The sequence below is a fragment of the Alternaria ventricosa genome (genome assembly GCF_023758065.1).
Source record: "Alternaria ventricosa strain BMP 2768 chromosome Unknown scaffold_16, whole genome shotgun sequence".
Classification (NCBI taxonomy): Eukaryota; Fungi; Ascomycota; class Dothideomycetes; order Pleosporales; family Pleosporaceae; genus Alternaria; species Alternaria ventricosa.
In genome coordinates, this window is record NW_026055696.1 from 42,948 (window position 1) to 55,823 (window position 12,876).

At 53.4% G+C, this 12,876-nt stretch overlaps 5 protein-coding genes across 5 annotated transcripts; 3 read left to right on the forward strand and 2 right to left on the reverse strand.

Moving 5' to 3' along the window:
- Positions 1-728: 728 nt before the first annotated feature.
- J4E93_008196 (uncharacterized protein) lies at positions 729-2,454 on the forward strand (the record flags this gene model as incomplete). Its single annotated transcript, XM_049346098.1, has 3 exons — positions 729-983; positions 1,082-1,159; positions 1,252-2,454. 3 exons carry the CDS (start codon positions 729-731, stop codon positions 2,452-2,454), a joined length of 1,536 nt encoding a protein of 511 aa, XP_049196499.1.
- Positions 2,455-3,151: 697 nt separating this feature from the next.
- On the forward strand, positions 3,152-3,631 carry J4E93_008197 (uncharacterized protein; the record flags this gene model as incomplete). Its single annotated transcript, XM_049346099.1, has 1 exon — positions 3,152-3,631. One exon carries the CDS (start codon positions 3,152-3,154, stop codon positions 3,629-3,631), a length of 480 nt encoding a protein of 159 aa, XP_049196500.1.
- A 313-nt stretch (positions 3,632-3,944) lies between these two features.
- On the reverse strand, positions 3,945-6,197 carry J4E93_008198 (uncharacterized protein; the record flags this gene model as incomplete). The annotated part of the gene is made up of 3 exons (XM_049346100.1): positions 3,945-5,967; positions 6,023-6,092; positions 6,140-6,197. The coding sequence occupies 3 exons, from the start codon at positions 6,195-6,197 to the stop codon at positions 3,945-3,947; spliced, it is 2,151 nt and encodes a 716-aa protein (XP_049196501.1).
- A 1,472-nt stretch (positions 6,198-7,669) lies between these two features.
- On the reverse strand, positions 7,670-9,529 carry J4E93_008199 (uncharacterized protein; the record flags this gene model as incomplete). The annotated part of the gene is made up of 2 exons (XM_049346101.1): positions 7,670-8,772; positions 8,824-9,529. The coding sequence occupies 2 exons, from the start codon at positions 9,527-9,529 to the stop codon at positions 7,670-7,672; spliced, it is 1,809 nt and encodes a 602-aa protein (XP_049196502.1).
- A 1,402-nt stretch (positions 9,530-10,931) lies between these two features.
- Positions 10,932-12,420, forward strand: J4E93_008200 (uncharacterized protein; the record flags this gene model as incomplete). Its single annotated transcript, XM_049346102.1, has 3 exons — positions 10,932-11,323; positions 11,371-12,174; positions 12,396-12,420. The coding sequence occupies 3 exons, from the start codon at positions 10,932-10,934 to the stop codon at positions 12,418-12,420; spliced, it is 1,221 nt and encodes a 406-aa protein (XP_049196503.1).
- Positions 12,421-12,876: the final 456 nt, after the last annotated feature.

The window sequence follows — 12,876 nt, forward strand, 5'->3', positions numbered from 1 at the left end:
TTCCTCACAGTCGCCTAGCGCTGTGACTGTCGACATGTGCCTCATCCCGGGTGGAGGAGCCTTTGCTGGTAGCAGCTTGTTCATCGTTACAAGCGCTTGCTAGATGGTATTCTGCATACTACATCAAACACTCCATTGCTAATACTGGTAGACAAACGTGGCTTTTCCTGAGTTCCCCTATCGCAAACCGTTTGACCTTACGCGGGTCTATGCCTCCAGTATAGGAGCTGACCGCTAAATCCGTACACCTCAAAGATTATATGAAGCTCGCAACCACTACTCTGCTTTATATATCGACAGCGCCATGGCAGTGCGAATTCATCTTGGAAATCCTGCCTTCCTCATCTTTTCGCATGATATACGCATATACCACGAGGAAGCAGCACGACACTTCTACCAGGACTCCACTGCACACTGGAACAATCTCGACCCTCCGCCTATATACCATTCACTTCAGCTACAACAGGTACCGTGGCTGCGTGTCCACGGACCACGACGATGCGCAGCGCCACAGTCATTCACCACACGACGGGAGTCATCACATGATGGATTCAGCGGCTTCCTAGGAGTATATAAACGCAGCCCAGCCGCCCGATGAAACACCTTAACTACCACTGGAAAGCTCAACCACTGCGATTGAACTCTTTTGACTTTCAACCTTCTCAGAATCATTTACCACCAAAGCGCGCTCAGCACGACTTTTCACTTCCCACGACCACCGCTTCACAATGTCTTCTTCATCTAGCCAGTCAACAATGCCTGCTTCCGTGCCTCTACAGAGAGTCGGCGATACGGTCACCCATGGAGCCGTTGGACTTGCTACCAAGGCTGACCTTGACGAGGTCAAGACGAGCATCGATCAGATCAAGGCCGAGCAACAAGTGATAAAGTCCTTGCTCATGCAGCTACTGCAGGACCGCACGCCTGCGCAACATGCTGCACCAGATCGCGGAACTCCAACGGTCCCTACGGGTGGTCTCAAAGTCAGTGAAGATTCTGCAACAAATGTTCCATCTGAGACGCAGACCGACGTAGAGCTCCATCATTTTAGCTTGTAGGGCCCCTTGCTGACCAGATCTAGTTTGTCACACCTCAAAGCGATGTGGAAAATGCGCATGTGGCGCCTGTAGCCGCCGTATCTGAAGAGCAAGACCCATCGGTTAGTACCTCTTCACAATCCTTTCGCTTCGTTCTAACAGCTCCAAGACTTCCTACCAGCCTGTGTATACTACATCTTTCGCAACAGCCCAGGCAACTAATGAGAGCTCTCTCCCAAACGCATCTACACCGTCAACACGGCCAGCGGAACTAAGCGCGCGTACGCTTAACGAAGAGACGGCCTCGGCCCAGCGCGCTGCCCAAGCTGAAGAAGACACACTGTCGGATGAAGAGTTGAGGGAACTTCGGCCGCTTCGTCAGCAATCGACACGTCTTCTCTGCATCAATGAAGACTTTCGTTTCAAGACTCTAGTTGGCCTGTACTGCGCTCTCAAATCGAGGAACCCAGTTCAATCGTCACTCCGGACCCGCCTCCCCGAAAGCGAGCTGATCCATATGGCGCGCCATGCAGAATTCGACATTCTTCGAGCCATAGATCGAAGGGTCATAAGGAGGCAATTGGCTTCGGTCCCATCGCTCATACTCAATGAGTACTCAACTGGTCGGCAGAAGATGTGGAGCAGCTTCAAGTATAGCAGCAACTTCTCCAAGCTGATCCATAGATATCAGCGGTCTGTGCGTGAGGCCTTGAGGCAGGGTAGACGAGTCAACCGGTCGCAGTCTCCTCAGCAGATAGGAGCTTTCGTCACCGTTCCTCGTGGCCGTGCTGGATACCGCTATCGATCGGCGTCGAGGTCTGCGAACGATGACCGTGGCGGCAATGCACCGGTGACTGGTATGGATCAGGGCGTTAACCAGCCGGCGACAAGCAACAGTGACTTCTCCTTCCCGAGCGCTCCTACACGGATCTTCTCCTCGAAAGCACTTGATACGCTGGTGGCGTACAGCGACATGCTCATGGACGCCGATCTGGCCATCCTCAAAGAGCCCACGTCGGCTAAGCCATACCACATCAAACTCGCCAATGAACTTCGCAGCGGTACTCTCGTCGAATTTTACGACAAGCTGGTGGAGGCCAACACCTTGGTATCCTACCTCAAGCACGACGAAGCCATTCAGCATGCACTCGTTGAGGTCTACCAGAGCATGGGCACAGCGCCGTTCTGGAACGACTTTATACCGCTCGATAGCCAGGATCTCACCAGGCTCACGAAGCAAGTCGAAGATGACATTTTCGGCCGCCTGCTAATGGATGTACGGGGTGGGAAGCTTGATGTGTCTCACGAAAACGCGTACATTCGACTGACGGCGAGGTACCGTCCGGGAACGGATGCCATGGGCCTCAGGAATTTTGCAGCTATGGCTTCGAAATTTCTCGACCGCATGGAGACTTAGGGTGCAGAGTCGATTCTTCGGATGCGCGGCACGCCACGGAGATAGCGTCAGCGCCGCAAACTCTAAGAAAGACCTGCTACCCAGGCGGGAGGGTAGAACGGCGACGAAAGGGGGATGACGTGATCATTTGTACGCCGCTAGCCGTCGCGAAGAGGAAGCCATATAGCAAGCGGATGGCGGAGCTCTCGGCTTCGATGCAAGAGTGGAGTTTGGCAGCGTCCCGACGCGCGAAGGGGTTGGCGAGAATGAGAATGTGTATGCTCGAGATGGCTGGACTTAAAGCGCGTGGTGCGCAGGACTACCAAGAACGATCTGTGAAAATATATCTCCAGACGATCGACGAGGCTATGCAGAATAATAGAGGAAGGGAAGGCGTATGACACTCTGTTAGCGCAGGCGTTCGCGCTTACCGCTATGAGAAAACATGACTCCGGGCGTTGCGACGATATTCAATACAGCCTAGTCTAATGAACACGCGTTCGAATAGTGCAATGTGTGAGGCGCGTCAATGAAAAGAAGCAGGAAGTCGCGTCGGACCAACGCGCACCACAGTAGTCGCGCTATGACGTATGCCAACTCAAGCGACCATCCTCAACATCTTCCTTCTTCAACCGCACGATAACATTCGCATCGTTTTTGTTGCCTGTTGATCCAGTCTCTATCATCAAAAAGCGTTCGAGTAACATTATCCCACAACATGACGCCAACCAAGAAACGCCTCGAAAAAGAATACCAAAGCTTACGCAAAACCCCCGCCGCCGGCTACCACGTCGAACTAAAACATGGCGACATCTTCGAATGGACAGGCACCCTCCACGGCCTCGAGAACTCCCCCTACGAAGGCGGAAACTTCAACTTCCACATTCAATTCACCGACGAATATCCAGAGGCACCACCCAAAGTAAACTTCACAACGAAAATCTACCATCCTAATGTGGACGGAAGAACCGGGGTCGTGAGCTGGAGGATGCTAGGCGAAGATTGGCATCACAACAATACAATGGAGAAGGTGCTGATGAGTTTGAGGACATTGTTGGATCATCCGGAGTTGGAGAGCGCGGTGGAGGTCAAGATCGCGAATGAATATGCGAACTCGAGAGGCGCGTTTGAGAAGCATGCGAGGGAGTGGACGGGGAGGTGTGCTAAGGAGGGGGCTGTGTCGACTGGGTTCACGTGAAGAAAGAGAGGGTGACTGATCGTATGGAAGATGGTGAGACGGAGGAGCTTGTTTATAGGCGTCTTCCTCGCGGAGAAGCGCATCTTCATGCTATTATACTTGTTGGTCGCGAGATATCCGCCACTACTCCGCAAGTACTCATGCTGGTAGTGTATAATCGCTCTTATAGTATTATATACCCACAGACATTATTAAAAGCTTATACGTTGAATGTTCGAAAACCACTCCCGAAGGTCGCCTGATCGAGGCATCAAAACTTGGTATGGTTTCGCTCGGCGCTGTAGATTAGTTCGAGATCAAGAAGATGATATCATCAATCGTAGTGCGAGAGCTTCCTTCGCTTTCCTGCGACATGAGTTGAACTGCGCACACTCGGCGCGTCATCATGGACCCACACATCATAAGTTGGTAGGTCATCGTCCGACGAGTGTGTATACTGGCGTAGGAACTCAGGCGGCGTCTCATATACGAGTATTGAGTCATGGCCTTGGTCCTCAACCCACCGACGTTGACGATAGACCTCAAGGGGCGTCTCGCTTACCAGAACGGAATCATGGTGTGGAGGTGGCGGTAGATATTCGAAGTGTTCTTGCTGTGAGTAGTCGTTCGTAACACCGTTCAAGCTCGCCTCGGAGCCGTCGGAATCATCATCTGCATCTTCACGTGAACGGTACATACCTGCCCCGGATGCGTTTGTGGCTGAGAGTGAATGGCGCTGTCGGTGCTGATCAATGGAGCCAATGCTGTTGTATGATGGAGCCTGCAACTGACTAGCAAACTGGGCTGCTTCATGGTCTTGCATAATGGACGGCAATGGGGTATCTGCACGCCAGCGCTGGGACGAAGGCTTTCGGAGCGTGTCTGTAGGCTGGCGAAGAGCGAAGTAGCGTGAAGTCGTCGCTGGAACCTGACTCCCGCCGATCATACCAGCAGCGACGCTGTTCGCCAAGGACTTGGGAATCATCTCGACCAGATCGTGGCTTGTTTCGCGAGGTTCCCAATCTGCAACTGAGTCTGCGTACATGTCCTCAAGGTCTTCGGGGTAGGAGGAGAACCAATCATGCGCAAGGGCCTCCGAAGCTGTCATTCGGTCCTCTTCCTTAAGTATGAGCAGATTCTTGACGAAGTCTTTTGGTCGGTCGCCGACACCGCCCCATGATGGATGATGTGGATCGTCCAGGTGACTTAGATCACAAATTGCTGCAAGACCCATGATGACAGCTTGAGGATTCGTATGGTACTCCGGGTGTCTGCGATCAGTGAACATCGTATCTCCGGTAAGTAGCGTAGCTGCAATCGTGCCGATAGACCACATGTCGACAGATCTTGAGTAGCCGTGCTCGGCTGGAATGGCCCTATTGCGCTTGTGAATCTCAGGCGCCATGTACTCCAAGGTACCCACGAGCGAGAACATCCGTTGGTACTTGTTGGCCTTTGCTGGGTTTTGGCTGCTCTTCCCTGGGAGAAACCTAGCACTGCCAAAGTCGGTGATGACGACGCGAGCGCTGTCCTCGAGGGACGACATGAGTATGTTGTCCGGCTTTAGATCTCGGTGTACGATGTCTTGGTCGTGAAGGTACTTGATCCCCTTCAATATCTGGTAGATGATAGTGGCCGCTTGCAGACTGTCTATTTGGCCCTCCTTGTACTCGATAAAGGAGAATAAGTCGCCACCTGTGACGAGCTCTTCGAAGATGTAGATGGTACTGTTACTCCGAAAGACCTTTTCGATGGTGATGACGTTCGGATGGCTGAGGTCTTTGAGAATGTCAAACTCGCGGAAACAGTTGGTAACCCTGGTCGGCAGTTGTTGCTTCACTGACTTCTGATGCTTCGTGCGCTTTCCGGTAGGAAGGCGTAAGTTCGATAGCGCCAAGGTGTCATACATGTTGTCTAGTCGGATGATCTTGCACGCAAGTTGTCGTTGTGTCTCTTGATTGATGCCTACGAGGACTTTGCCGTTACCACCTTCGCCGAGCAGGCGACCGGTGAGGAGGTAACGCGAAGCAAACGTCTGCCTCTCTCGCTCCTGGATGTCAGTCAACTTCACAAGCTCCACCGGCGTGTTCGAGCAGTAGACCAGGGTGACGGTTTCTGAGATGCGAAGCTCATCCCCATCTTCCAGGAGGAATGTGCTCTTCGGACCCATCAGGATGCCCGCGTCTTGGGACGCCGTGTACTCCGAGTTGCTCTTCTTGAAGTAAGTGCCATTTGCAGAGAGATCAGTTGCATAGACGAACGGTGCAATCCTAGCGATGGGGTTTTGTTCGTAAAGAATGCAATGGATGCGAAGATGTTTCCTTGAAATAGTGAGGTCATCGGCCCACGAGTAACGACTGTGGTAAAAGTTAGAACAAGCCCATATCACAGCGAGGAAGACAGTGCTCTAACCAGAGCTCTGGATCCCTCCCGAGGTTGAACTGCTCATTCCCGCACACTTCGATCCTGCCTCCGTGCGTTCCTGCATGCGTTAGTCTGTTAATCATGAATCGAAGGACATCGACTCACCATAAGCACTGTCACCCGCGACCTTAATCTGCAGCCATGCCACTGCTGCACCTGCCATCGTGCAACACTCCTCCGCTGATAACACTGCCCTGGAATGATGTTGGTGATGACGCGACTGAGGTTTGACGTAAGGCAGGTGACGCGGCGCGCGTGAACGCTTGGCGCCTGCCTCAGGGCTGGGCGCTAAGCCGTTCTAGCTAAGCGAGCCCCGCACCCACCTAGGTATTTCGACTCGCTGAGCTCCTACCTTTGTTCTACACTCACGACACTCATCTCGACAGCAATGTAAGTTCTATATTCCACACCATGGCGGCGCTGGCGACACTCAATTGACCGCAATGGTCGCTCCTCGAGTGTCCTTGCACCCGCCGGCAACTCTACACTCTCAAGTGCAGCCGCTGACCTCATACCACAGCCCGCCGACAAGATGAGAGCCAAATGGAGGAAGAAGCGCGTTCGCCGTCTCAAGCGCAAGAGAAGAAAGACTAGGGCTCGTTCGTAAGTTCTGCCACATCACCACCGCCCGCTTCCTCGCGTCTAACAAACCCCCAGCAAATAAACGTCTCGCCCCTCAATCTCAGCATCACCCACCTCAGTTCTGAACGAAAATGATCACTGAACGACACGTTTTCTACGCACAACCTTCCGACCAGTTCGCAACTCACTCTACTCCACCGCGCGATTCGGCCCTCAAGCTACGTCACACGGCGGACTGCGGCACGCGAGCTTTCAACTACTACTTCGGGAGGTGACGACTGTGCTGGACTGAGGAATGTTATGGAATGCTGGTCAATCGCCTGAATGGCACATTGGGGTTCTCTGGGAGTTTACTTGAACACGATTACGACGGTCACTCTAACACCGGCTCGCTACCTCTTGTGGAGGCTTGCCTTTGACTGATACGTCGCCATGTGGACATGCGATAACGGAATCAAAAATGCTTCACGACAATATTGCTTTCTTTGTGCGTGATCAAACTCATATGACGTGATGCTCCCGGCTCCCAACGCGACGATCCTTGACATGATGCAATGTGCGCGACCGATGTCTTAACCGAAGTAAACAGACTCCGCCGACGATGTTGATACTCGCTCCACACGCCTGAGGTTCTGGACTTCGCACTCGCATCCGATGGGTCTTCTCGCAAGTAAGTTCGATCGCGTAAACTAACTGCAGTCCAACGTCACGTCGTGAGTACATGCTCTAAGGCGATGCACGAGATTGGAGAGGGTGAGGCCCATTGCCCCGTTATCCCGCTCATGAACTCTCATCATCATTGTTATGAACCAGCAGCTGTACGTCATCACCAAGTCCATACGCATACCCAAGATACCAATATATTCATTTATCTCCACGGATTAACCAACCCATGCGATCTCAATACTCCAAGCCACGAAATCGAGAGTAGAAATAACAAAGCCCAGCTAAGATATCATAACCCCCATCCTCATTACCCTGTTCCAACCTCCCACATCTCCCATATCTCCCCCATATCCCCCTCCAACCTCCCACCCACTCTCCCACCTATCCTCAAGCCCACTCCCTCATCTCCCTCCCCACCCTCTCAAACTCACCTCCCCGCTTCTTATCCCGCTGCTGATGCACTTCGCGTACAACATGCACACCCCTTCCATGTCCGTTTCCGTGTCCGTGTCCTTCATTGTTCATACCAGCGGAAGGAAGAGAGGAGGATATGTCTTCGGCCCAGGCGCGGGTGTGGACGCCGGAGGGGAGGGTGGGGGTGGGGGGTTTGGGGGGGTTTGTGTTTGTGTTTGTGGATGCGGCGGTGGTTATGGTGGTTGTGGTGGTGGTGGAAGAGTTGGATGGTTTGGCGGGGTTGATCTCGGTGATGTTGCGGTAGGAGAAGAGTGGCAAGAGAGGTCCGTTGAGTGAGGGGCGGGTGAAGTAGCGGGAGAAGAATGTGGGGCGGGGAGGTGTTGGGGATGACGGAGATGGTGAAGTAGGATGCTTGTGCGTGCGCGAAGACATTTCTCCGTCGTTCTTCTGTGAGACCAAGGTATCTTGCGTTGTGACACTCTGTAAGCGGGGGATCGAATCGAGAGCCACGGGGCTATTGTATGTAGACGCAGTCCAGGTATCGTTCTTGAAGTCCGCGCTCGTCGATGTCGAAGTTGTAGAGTCAGAAGCGCCAAACCACGACATCTTCTTTGCTTTGCCGGTAAAGTATGTAGTCCAACTACGAGGAGCGGAGAAACTGGTTGGTCTCTTCTTCTTGACTGATCTGGTCAATAGGCTAGGCCATATCTTGCCAACTCCCATGGAGACCAACAGTCGCCTGTAATGGTCTTTTGCATCGATACCCGTGCCGAGGAAGCCGAAGATGATGAATCCCGTGGCGATCTGGACCCACTTCTCGATACTGATCTTACCCAGCCCGGGCGTCCTTGTGACTATGCTCCATCTCTCGGGATCATGGACTCTATCCCAAGAGTAGGTGTCGGTGAGTCTCCCAGCCATTTGTACGAGGAGAATGATGGTGTAGACGAGGAAGAAGAATATGACGATTAGGCTGACCAGGAAGAGGCGGATGAAGCGCGAGGATGTGGTATTCCGCGCTGCTACAATGCGATGGAACTCGCGCCGGTATCGGTAAAGACGGTAGATAAGTAGTGCTGTTGCGCAATTAGTAGGGTGATTTGAGGGAGGGAGCAGGTGAGACTTACATGCCCAGTAGGAATCGATCACGATGCCAACGGCTGACCACATGAAACTAATGACCATGCTAGGCCATGAAGCATCGTGGATAGACCAACACCCAGCAATACCGACGATGGCGTAGCGATTGTACTGGGTGACGTAGTAGATGCCCATCAGAACTAACGGCACGCCCCAACACCAAAAGACTTCCCAGATCTTCTGTTTGACTTTATCCTTATGGCTGGTAGACACAGTAATGTTGCGTGTATCCATAACTTGGGCGAGCTTGCGTAGTACCAGGGCCAATGAGGCGGTCAATCCCACGTAGCTGCCGACCTGGAGCCGGATCTGGATGTCGCACAGGATCGCACCATCCCACCATTCGGTCAGGTTGTCGCGGGGCCAGATGAGCGGGTTGATGCAGTTGAAGAAGTTGTGGAGGGTCATCCATAAGATGAGTGACCCGGCTGCGACGTTGGCTTGACGGAAATGCCAGATCATTGGTCCAACGCAGAGGAGGGTGGCTGGAAAGGAGAGGGTGACGAAGAGGATGGCTTGGGTGGAGACGGGCGCGTTCATCTCCTCCATGGTGATGTTGGTGCTGTATTCATACGTCCCCGCCGCATCGCCAGTCCAGTAAGCTTCGTAAGAGTGTGTGTTGGTTGGCGTAACAGCAGATGTCAATGACATAGCAGTGGAGGCCATTGACATAGCAGCAGATGTCATTGACATGGTGGCGGATGTCCAGAGGGGGTCAAGAGATGTAGATAGAGAGTCTTCTTAGATGCTGCAAATGAGCAGACCTGAATTCAGTCCAGGGATGTAGATATCGAGCAAGTGGACGTTCTTGAGTTGTCGATTGAACTATCTCCAGGATAGTGTCAGGTAGTGTTGATGGGTTTAGATATAGGAAAGATCATGATTAGAAAGAAAAGCAACGGAAGAGATAGACAGGCAGCAAGCAGCCTCGAAATCCCATCACTCCCGTCGATACCGAGTATATGGAAATTCTCAATAGAACGAAAGCGTGTCTCAAGCTTCAATAAGGCTCAATAGGACTTACGTTCACTTGAGTGGTGAAAACGAGTATGTCGCTAAGATATCATATCCGCAGACGCCCTCGCCCACGTCAATCACAGTCTTTTTGAAACGGGCTGACCCGTCGCATGGACAGGGCGCTGCCTGGTACCCGTGATATTCGGTTGCGGTGGTATGGATGTGGTAGTGGAAGTGAGACTTTTGCGCGTCCGCATTTGGGTCTGAATAGAAAAAGACGACTTCTGAATAGAAAACCAACGAGAAAGAGACGAGACATGTCTGTGATAAGTACCAGCGCAATCAGAGAGGGAATCATGGGGAGACGAGGTGCTAAGTCCCCGCTGCTGCGGCATGGTTGCAGGTCGGGTTGTACGTGGCGGGTTTAGCCAGATTATCCTACTCACCCGCTTTCGAGCATCCAGGAACCGGTGTTTACCTTCCCGGTTTGGTGGGCGTTTGTTACATTGTCGGAGTCCGAACAAGTGCGTTGGGACGATGGGGTACTCTACGGCAGATGGCTGCATCCTGGTATGAAGCATCGGGGACCAACAGGTGGCGAGATTGTGTATTGATCGAATGGAAGATAGTCCATGAGGCATGTGCAAGCCTTTGCAGCGCTTGGTCGTTTCCTCGGTCATGGTGTAGGCTGGGTTACACAGCAGGAAGGCCTGCACACGTGTGGCATGGTTGCCACGGTCTGAATGGGTGAATGCGGGATGCGCACAGCATATACCTTGGTGTCGAGATGGTGTTCGCAGTGACATCTCAAGTCGCTTGCAAACCATGGGAAGCTAGGCCATAGCGCATGTGTGAGGAAGGTCGGAGAGGGTCCCAGCTCTACAATTGACCGCATCGAGACATGACGTAAGACTTAGACTCGCCGAGGCGTCTTCCACTACGGCACACGACCGTCGCGTTAGTACGTGTGAGCGTCACCAGAGCCTCAGCAATGCTTCCGCGGCGCCTGCACCCATCGCGATCAGGTGACTCGCATCTCTACCACATTGCGCCTTCTTGAAGCGGCGTCTAGGCATCCATTGGCAACGGCGTCGTCCACGTTGCTTCTTCCATCCCGAGGCCTCAACCGGTACTCGCCATGGACGCTGCGCCGGCCGACAGTCCCAGCATCCACCCTCAACTGCGCCAGAGGATGCTGAACCGCGCCGCCACTTTCGCTGAGGGTGCGCGACCTTCTACTCCCCCTACAGCCGCACCTCGACGCCGCAGCTCCCTCGTCTCCGACCTCTCCGACTCGCGCTATTCCCTGCGGTCCTCCAGCGACAATCTTCTCAGAGCGGGTGGGAAGAATGATATGGGCCGACATGCATCTTCAGACGAGCCGTCACGGTGGATTGCGCTGCCTGTTGTGGCTGCCGTGGTCCCTGCCATCATTGGATTGACGGTCGAGAATGGCGCAGATGTCGCGACAGACGTGTTGATATTGGTACTGGCGGGATGGTTTCTCCATTGGAGCGTCAAGGTGCCATGGTAGGTTGCAGCAAGCATGGGTGAGATTCATAGCTGACGCGACGCAGGGACTGGTACCACGAGGCACAGCAACGACGATACCTGAACGACGATACGGATGACGCGACCTACGACGACACGATACATGAGGAGGAGGAGGATGCGCCAGAGGTTGTAGACGAACCTGCAGGCGAGACGCAGGACTCAAAGGTCAACACCACGGCCGATGCGCCCGTCTCGCGAGCACAGAAGGAGGCTCGTGAAGCCCTAAAGCGGTCAGAGATGCTAGCCTTCATCGGCTGCTTCCTAGGTCCCCTCCTCGGCGCCCTCCTCATGCACACCATCCGCGGCCAACTCATGCGCGCCGAAGGCATAGTATCCGACGCGAACCTCAGCATCTTCCTCCTCATCGCCGAGATACCCCCCGTGAACCGCCTCATCAAGATGCGAACAGAGCGAATCCTCCATCTCCAGCGCATCGTCCGAGAAGCTCCCCGAGAGCCCGCTCGATCAGCCAACACCCAACAGCTCTCACAGCGAATAGCGGAACTAGAAAGCCGGATCGACGGCCCCCCGCCCGCCAACAACAACGAAGTAGACGTAGAGAAACTCAGCGCCGAAGTCCGCCAAACAACACAACTCCAACTCGACGCCCTGAACCGCGCAGTCAGGCGCTACGAAAAACGTCACATGGCGCAATCCCTACAAATCGAGGCCCGGTTCCAAGACCTGGAAGCTAGATTGGGAGATACACTCGCCTTAGCTGCCGCGGCTGCTAGAACAGGTCAGCGGCCAGGCGTGATTGCTATGACGCTGAGCTGGATCGCCGGTACTATTAGCTACATGCTGCAGATGACTTGGGATATCGCCATGTATCCCTTTCGCACAGCAGCGGTAGCAGTGTCAGTAGCTACATCGCTGTTTGTGCGGGATGAACGGCAGGCAAAACGGAGGGTGAAGGGAGGGCAGGTAAATGGGCATACGGGTATGGCGACGAGTCGGATGCAAGCGAAACCTGTGCGGTAGTCTACGTCGTCCTATTAATACTCTAATATTATCATCTTTCCTCCTGTTTCATCTCTTCTGCCTACAGTATCTTCCCCGACACGGGGTTGTAAGTTATCGTGTGACGTTCGACATGGTTGTCATGTTCAAGGCCACCGCCGATACCGGCCTCAATACCTTCCATTTATCTTACCCCAACCGCAAAACATCCGGAGTCTTCCGAAAGAGTAACCCGAAAATGCAGGTACGAACGTTACTTCGGAGATAATAACAGCGTGTAGGCCAACCATATCAGAGACACTAATGACGTTCTGGGCGTTGGCGGGTGTTGTGGATGTGGTAGGTGTACCCCGCCCCCACTTTGATACGTGCAAAAGGGACGAACACGAGGCAGTACGACCGTGGCCGATGGGGGATGTAACGTGGTAATCGCATGTCTTTAGCTTTCTTACTTCTTCGAAGTTGTTTGACTCATCCCATATTCTATATTGCATATCCCCATTCCATACACATTCCCCATATACTGCTTGTGAAGCCGCCATCCCGCGACGTCCAAGTACCTAGCTATT